The sequence below is a fragment of the Ylistrum balloti genome, unplaced genomic scaffold (genome assembly GCF_031769215.1).
Source record: "Ylistrum balloti isolate Yb309-2 unplaced genomic scaffold, AGI_CSIRO_Ybal_v1 Utg371122, whole genome shotgun sequence".
Lineage (NCBI taxonomy): Eukaryota > Metazoa > Mollusca > Bivalvia > Pectinida > Pectinidae > Ylistrum > Ylistrum balloti.
Window position 1 is genome coordinate 1 of NW_026782616.1, and position 9,102 is coordinate 9,102.

The following is a 9,102-nucleotide window of genomic DNA, read 5'->3' on the forward strand; positions in this document are numbered from 1 at the left end:
ACGCAACAATCTGTTTTTACTGTTTGTCTGTTTGTACTATTCTGGAATAACTTGTTACACTTTCATATATAAAACATCGAGCAGCACGTAAAAACTACCCTTAGTTGCATTCAAATTGAACTGAATAAAACTGTATTCCTTTAAATGAATCATGACGATAATTCCAAATGTCAACAAGACTTTTGAGCATTCAGTCGAACCTTTATCCTATTGTGTTATTTCTGTGCATTCTTAGCTGTAAGTGTACTCATCCGGTATACCCCCTCTCTTATACAGCAGATGGAACGCCACCTACGATTTGGCACACAATGGTGGAACCGAAACTTGAAGCTGAAGATGCAGAAAGGTTGATATCAAAAAGACCACCTCGATTTATAACTATATCTTAATGAGACGGTAGTATTATTATTATATAGTAATAATCACACATTATTTACAACAGAAGATGACATACACATAAGTTTGTTGTTTAGATTAAAATAGAGCCATTTCATCATCATTTTATAAATTTCTCTGTCTAATCAGGTTGTTCCAGAGTGCAGAGTGCGCCGATGTTAAATCATTATATGACGATATCGCGCGAGTAAGAGGCAAGACGAAACAGCAGGTGAGACTAGGATAATTACAAACGTGGATATAGTGGATATTATATCAAAAGGTCTTTATTTGATATTAAAAGTTATAGCAAAGTAAGATTAAGTTAAAGACATGATAATGATGAGAGTTACTATAAGTCATTGACATACATGTAATAGAAACACAATACCATATACAAATATGTAATTAACAAATAATTTGTTTAAGAAATTATCAGTCTGTAAGAGTGAGATTTGCTCTATTCTACTAAGACTTCCTTCCTATTTTATCAAAGCTGGTGACTTTACTAGATGTTGAAAAGTCTCGTCGAGCTGTCTACACCATGAAGTCGTTACCATGTTCAATGAATGATGTTATTAGTGTTGTGACGTCACTAGAAACGAAACAAATTAATTCTGACAGGTATGTTGTAAATTTATACGTTGGAGATTTATTATCTGTATGGAGAGTTATCAAAAGCTTGTCTTTAGCGATCAGATCAGACACTTTAATGAGACAATGTTCATAAATTGTAGATCTATATGAATCGTCAAGAGTTGACCTTATTTGAAATTTGAATTTTTTTTAAAATTTAGGTTCGCAGAACTGCTTGAACTCATTGGCGGAGGAAATGAAATAGAGAAGGTTCAATTTCATGTCCGACGAAAAACTTCAGGTAGTGGAAATGTTTTTGGATATTTCGCTGTTTCTTTCATGTAAAAATTCACTTTATTCCATGTCGTCGAAGCTGTATGTAAATATGAGGGGGAAACGAAAACTGGCATTAAGATTAAATAGATTGCTTATGTCTGATACGACACTTACAAACTATTGCTGTAAATATCCGGATAAGATCTTTACAAATGATCCATATTGATACTAGTAAGATCATTAATTTGGGCATTATGGATATCTAACTAAAAAATAAACAAGGCATACATCAAGTGACACCTTGGGACTGTAATCAACTTTCACGTTAATTGCACAGTAGACACACAATTGTGAATAGTAGTGCATTACACATTTTAATACAAATTTGGAATCAAATAGGGTCAGACAATGAATTAAACTATACCATACAGCGATTTCGTTCTTTTAGTGATGTTAAAGACCTAACATTTAAAACCTAGCAGGCGATTTAGAAAAATCAAAATTGATCGAAAGAGATGTCAACATTTCATGAGAAGTTGCATTAGCCCCATAATTCTATAAAGTTCATAATTTTAGTTACTGGGGAACATCAATTACGTGTGTATATTCTGAACCGTGTCACTGTTCGAATTAGCTAGAACAAGGCATGCCGTTAAGTCCACCAGCAGCGTCTACTACTTTCAAATTCGAACGATTTTCACAAGACACAAAAGTATTTCGTGATAGATGCTGAACTTTTTGCAATACAATCATATCAAGTGAAGATTGCTACAGCGTGTAATGCTTATTGTATAATTCATATTTACCAGTAAGATTCATACTGCTTGATTATACAATATATAAATGTTATTTACATGTGTTGTAGCGTCTCTGGACTACCCCGAGTATATGTTGTATGAAATGTCCAAGGTTAGTCATTGTAAGGAACGTATGGACTTCCTCAGGTTTAGGTACAGAGTACAGTGGCACCTGTTTGAAACTGGTGAGTAACTATAGCTGCACTTATATTCAAGCAGTCGATATGGAAAGCTCATATATATGATTGTTAAATGTCTTTTTGTCTTGTAGTCTAGTCCCTTGTCATATACCAATGAAATAATATGTCAGGTAAACTGTTTGAACTTAAAACAATTAATAATAAGATGGTGACAAAAGAACGATTATTAAGCATGATTTGACACGATTATTGTTGATAAAAAACTGAGACATATTTGAAACAAATATATATGACAATATGATGTTAGACGTCATAACAAAAATTGTTTAAATTGTAATTTTGTCGCTGTCTATTGTTTCAGAGCAACAACTCAAAGAACTCCATACTGCATGTGAGGAGGTTTCGAACAGGTACTTATTAGAGAAATGTTTACTTGGCAACATCTGGCTGAGATTGGTATAGTTGTCTCCCAAAAAGAAACCGTTTATAATGAACAGTGTCTTATAGGTGATTGGACGTCGTACGTAGTCGAATGGGTCTGTAAGCTTTGTTTGCTCGCTATATATCATGGACATAAAAGGAACGATGCATTTAACTGTTCTAGAATATAGGGTATGTAATGTACAATGAACATTGTAAATGATTTTTGTTTGGTTTCAGTTCTGCTCTCAAAAATCTGCTCCAGTCGTTGCTCGCCGTTGGTAACTATCTAAACGGTGGCACGGAAAACGGTCAAGCAGACGGATTCGGTCTGGAAGTCATGAACAGACTCAAGGAAGTTCAGGACAGGGTAAGGCTAATTAGTTTTGATTAATGTAAACAGTGTTATTTTTAGTTTTAAAAAAGCATACTACAAAACAAGGAATTGTAGAAATGTTTTGAAATAATTTGATTTGGATATAAGGCCTTATGAATACGTTTGAATGTGTTATCGATAGGTCGTTAATTAATTGAAAACAGTTATTTGTTTATGATATATATTTCGCAAGTGTTCTTTAAAATAGGATGGATTTCCTCCCTTGTATAACGTTCATTGTTTGGCGACTAGCTGGATTAAGCATTTAGGGTAACGTAATATTTCCAATTACTAATGATGGTTTATAAAACTTGCTTTTCTTGGTACAGGACGCAAAAGGTAACCTGCTGGAGTTTGTACTGAAGTTGTATTGCCAATGTTACGAAGTGGAAATTGAGCTTGGATGTCCAACCAAGTTTCGCCTTCCGGAACCTTCTAATATGAGACATGCAGCGCAGGTAAATACAGTTTCATAATGAATGATTTAACAGTTAATGCGAAATAATGTTAAAATCCTATTTATATTTATCAAACCTCTACTGCCTTAGGCACCATATCAATGCTTATCATGCTGTGATCTAAATGAAATTGTGAACGTAAATGCAATGCGTTGCGATAATGACATAAAATATGTATATATCCAGAATATCGAAGACACAGTGGAAAAACACGTTTGATTAGGAAAATATTAAGAGCTTTAGTATAGAGCGGCTAACAAATTAAGATAGCTGATTGATTCTCTAGAGTTCCATAGAAATCAAAGGCGTTAAAATATAGATTCTTTACAACAAGTGTATGTCTTCATCGGCCGTCGTACCACCTTAACATATAGATTACACAGATTACACTAAATTTATTAAAGGGTAATCTGGTATGACAGTTCTTAGAAAACACAATGATTTTTGTATTGTAGAACGCAAGTCATGACACTTTGATAAAACGTATGATTGCATTGCAGGTTTCATTTGAAAACATCAACGAAGCTTTATCAAACATGAAAGCTGAAGTAAAAAGCACGAGAGAAAAGGTGAGATTTATCTCAATTAATTTTTATCATAACTTTTCTACTATACGGTTTTCTGTATAACTCTTTGTGAATTAGGTGTATGTCATTTATTTTGCATTAAAGAGTTTGAATCATGGTAAATGATTTATTGCCATATCATAAAAGACACAAAGTGAATAACACATTTCCGTACAAATCTAGAAAAATATCTATCCTAATATTAAATTAATTGATACAAGACTCTCGTTCTTCTTAGTCTGATCAATGATGCTAAATAAATGTCAAAACACAGACTGGGAGTTGAATTAACCCTAAACTGTAATGAATTCGGTATTTTTCAGTATGAATAATATCAAAAGATAATTAACACTCATAAACTTGTATTCGTTAAAACAGCTTTTACTTCAACGAGCCTTTACATTTTCCTAAATGCTTAAAAACCTGGAGATTTGATGAATGGAAAAGTATTTTCTTCTTGAAGATTTTAAGAAATTCAATTCATTAGTTCATTACTATGATGAGCAACTTTGTTTTATTGTTCTAGTACCTAGTCATGTCCACAAAAGAGGCTATGGATACCAGGGATAATTTGTGGACAACTACCGAAAATTTCATGACATGCGGTAAGGCCCCTGCTACGAAATCAACCGATAGATTAATGGTCTTACCCGTGAATTGTCTTTTAACATTTCCGAAATTTGTGAGACGAATATCAATTTGAATAAGATAAATGTGCGATGATTTTGATATGGAAGATGAAATAAAAGCCAGTAATATGTTTTCATTATTGCACGATTTAGCTGATGATGACGCTATTACACGTCGAGCGTGATCAAAATAAGGCGATAGCTTGTTTCGCAATTCCTGTAAAATATAAAAAGCAGCATGTTTATATATTTACTAATGTTTAGTTAAGAATATTAAAATTTCTACTCATAGCGTTGGAGATAATCTTAGAAGAGGAGCGACTTTTACAAGACACACGTTCTTACTTCCGGCGAACAACCGCCTACTTCTTAATGGATCCAGACATGGTATGGCAACATTCATCTTCATAACCTTGCTTAATAATTCCATCAATAAATCATTTCTGATATTGTGTTTTCAGCAAAATAACGAATTCGTTCTCTTTCTGAAGTTTTTCTAATATCATATCTTATTGCAGGTTACCCCTCAGGAATTCTTCCAGATATGGGCAACATTTCTTCATGATTGCAAATACTACTGGAAATTAGCGCATCGTAAACTAGGGAAAGAGCGTTTCGAGATGGATTTCAAACACAGAGGTCAACTGGTATGTCATCACTTCTAATCACAGTTCAAATGTCAATGTCGATCAAAATTTAATTTTGTACTGGTGACAGGTGATGCTGTTTTAGGTCATGCTCTAAAGTCATTGCTTTGTTGTTACAAGAGGGTTATGCTTTGGAATAACAAATACACAAGTACACCTTTTAAATTACACGACCTTACGAATATACATCATTGTTTTTATCTATTTTCAGGTGGCAATGTTTGATCACAAGTTTATGGAAACAGTCCAGAATACTCCAGCCTCACGTCGAGCTGCAAACTTACAGAAAGAAGGAGGCAATGCAAAGGATAGTGTGGTCTCAAGCAAAGGGGTTAAGGTCAATGGGTACTCTGACAGTCATAATTCAGACAAACCCATGGTTGGTGCACCCCCCAAGGATGTCTCAGCAACGTACAAATCTCATATAAACGCTCTACAGGAATCTCATTCACCTAAACAATTAACTTGTGAACCACCTTCTTCTGGTCTACATAAGCCTCTCCCTAAAGCTGCTTCAACTACCTCAGTGCCCTCGGAAAACGGAATTCCTGGCGCACATAGTTACGAGAATCACGAGGATATGGAGAGAGTGCTTACCGAGTCTCGGTCAGGTACATCACAGTCAGACACATTGGAATGGGCAGGAAAAAGGAGCGATAAACAGCAGTTTCCTTTTGTGTCCTGGCTCAAACGGGAACCTGGTAAACTAAGCAGCGCTGGTGATATTAAAGCTAATGTTGATAGTTCCCACCTGATGTCAGAGCGACAACAACCAACTTCACAAAGCTCTACCTCTTTTTCCAAGTTCAAAAACTCGGTGGTGCAGAAATTCACGCATTCACCTTCTGGCAAACGGACGGCGGAAGTTGCAGGGTTGCAGGAGAACAGAGATATACCACATAGTTTACCAATGACGTCATTACCGTCGTATATGCCTCTTCGTGTTGTGGTTTCTGAGAATGAGATAAGTCCATATGTAACAAGTATTGGGAGAGACAATAGACAGACAGCAGCCCGTTATCAGGAAAAGTACGCAACACAACCCGGGGGTAGCTCCTCACGTGATTATCGGACTAATTCTACCGAACATAGGAACGTGCTGGACAGTCGTATCATGACGACGGGAGGAGGTAAGGGACGGGCTGGCTCAAATATATCAACAGAATATGCAGGACTATACCATACACCGCCGTTTCATGCCCCTGTCGACAAAGACGGTTACTCGTCTCCTAACATAATTACAAACACCTTAGAAAAAAGTGATATTAACAACAACACTACTCCGAAGAATGCCAACCGTGATCATCCAGCAAACGGAGTGGTGAGGACACGTGCACCTATCCTACTTGGCAGCAATCTCAGCATATCTGACGCATACTCACCTAGTGATAGAGAAGGGGCTCCTACAAGACATCCTGTATTCGAACAAAGTGTCAGCCGTAGGAATGATAAACCAACACTCGCGTTTCAACACACCCCAGCCAGTGTTCCTTCGTATAGTGCAAAACGTGTTCATAATTACGAAAACCAGGGTAGACTTGAAACCGGACAGGCTGTCAAACATAGAGCCGACCCAGTCACATTTCCTCCTACATCGATACCACCACCTGCGACACCAACGACGTCACACATGAACACATTCCCATTAACTAGCAGATCAAGCGTCACTCCGACGAGTTCTCAAAACTTTCCGAGTAGTACCCAAAGTACTCCTGCCAAAAGTCTTTCTTATCATCGAGTGCATGAAACGCCGATTGTGCAAGAAAGCACACCGGTTCCTAGCGCTAGACAACCGCCAGCTAAACCATCGCGGAATTTGCATCTAAATTTAGGTCAAGATAGCCGAAAGGATGAGAAAAAAATAGCAGCTTCTCTTGATAGACTTGATAGAAATGGACATACAGTACCTTCTATATCGACTCTTATCAATCGCTTTGAGAAAAAACAAAACTTATTAGAGGCTGTCAATAATGAAGAGAGATTGTTAGCTAACGATGTAGCAAAGACTCTTACAATGACCTCGACACCAGTCGTTTACAAGCACCCACCTGGGCTAGATCCGGATGAAAATGAACCGCCTCCAGTGCCTCCGCGATCTGACCACAGTTTCCAAGACAATTATCCTTCTGACAGTTTAGATAGTCGGTCGTCTCGTGGTCATGGTCGAAAGGTTGTTAATCTTGCAGATAGCCAGAATAGGTCGAATTTTGATTCAAACGTGACACAAAAATATGCGTTTGGAGACGCAAACGCTATGACACCGCTCAGCAATTTCGGTAAATCGAATCATGTACGACAGGAGACCGGATTAAGTGACCAGGATGATGGCTACCGGGATCGCTTAAGGAAAGTTGCGGCCAGTAGCACAGTGTTCGAACGACACAACAAACATCTCACTCCTCAGTACCATAAACAGAACAATCCGGTGCAGTTTAGCACACCTCAGTTCAATCGCCAAAACAGCCAAACAACGGTTATGTCAATGAATTCTTCCCAGACATACAGTCGCCAAAGTAGTGTCACTCAGTCGCAGAATCCATCACAATCTGATAGAACGCCACAGAACTCCAGAATTAACGGTGTACAAACACAGCCCTCCAGAACAAATGGAAATGTTCTCACAGTGACTAACAAACTAGGATTAAATCAGAGTCAATTTCAAAATAACCACGAGTCGAACACACAGTCACAAACACCTCACTTTTCTAAAGACAATACTCTTCAGCAAAGGTTGGATACGGATGGCCGCACTCCAGCGAGTGCAATGGCCGTCGTTTCTCCGACAGTGGTACACCATGGCAGTGTTACATTCATGGAAATATAGATGAAAATTAAATTGTGCTGCCACGTTTTTATCCAGATGCAAATTTAATAAGAATTCAATATTTTGTTATGTAACAAATACTGAACCTGCTAAGGATCTATTTTTTTTATATTGCATTGTTTTTCTATTAAATATCTATCAATAAAAATATAAAATATTAGGAATTAGCTTAAGGTGGGATCCTGTAGGCGGATTTTCTATATTCTTTAGTGTTGCATTCTTATAATTATTTTTGATTTTGGATCTTTCCAAGATAATTTGAAATATCAAATTGAGCATCGTTTACTGATGTATCACCTTGGCAATAACTTTTTAATTATGATAAGTGAAATGTTGTCGAGTGATCGGCATGGTTTTTTTCTTTGCCTAATTTATAAACTAATCGTTTAGTTGTAGTCAATGTGTTTGAGTGTATCTATATTTTCTTGTGAACATGCTATTTCAACGCTTCATTCGATATAATGATAAAATGATATTTAGATGGTATGCCGAATATTTGCCATGTACTTGGCAGAATATAATTGGAAATTAATCTATCTTTTCGCTTGAACTCTAATTAAATTGTAATCGAGTCTTTCAACTAAAATGCTACATGCCCTCAATCTAAAAATGACTGTCTTCGCGAATTCAAAAATCTGAAAATAAAATCACTGGTATTGTATGAAGTATCAGAGGATCGTTACAAAGTAAATATATCTATATTTAGTTATTATTATTTTTTTTTATCTCATTGTTAGTCTTGTTGTTTATTTCGCCATTTCGATATAACAAGACATTGAATGTGATGAGCAACGCTAACTAATCTAGTCAATGCATGAAAGCTACGATTGTATACGTCTAACTAGCTTCTAACATACTGTCACCCATAGTATAGTTGGTATTAGGAGTCGCAGACATTGCTTTGTGACGATGTTGATGTTCTAATCTGCTGTGTTATTTTACAGTGTTACTCGCAGGCGGATTCCTTCAATACATTAATTACGATTATAATGATATTATAATTTATTCACATGAACTT

At 36.5% G+C, this 9,102-nt stretch overlaps 1 protein-coding gene across 1 annotated transcript; it reads left to right on the forward strand.

Annotated features, from left to right (window-relative positions):
- Nucleotides 1-235: 235 nt before the first annotated feature.
- Nucleotides 236-8,084, forward strand: LOC132560841 (uncharacterized; the record flags this gene model as incomplete). The annotated part of the gene is made up of 13 exons (XM_060225531.1): nucleotides 236-346; nucleotides 526-607; nucleotides 872-999; nucleotides 1,173-1,252; nucleotides 2,093-2,209; nucleotides 2,526-2,574; nucleotides 2,825-2,954; nucleotides 3,290-3,418; nucleotides 3,919-3,987; nucleotides 4,511-4,589; nucleotides 4,906-5,000; nucleotides 5,132-5,260; nucleotides 5,472-8,084. Coding segments are annotated over 13 exons (3,811 nt in total), but the record flags the coding sequence as incomplete, so codon positions are not given.
- Nucleotides 8,085-9,102: the final 1,018 nt, after the last annotated feature.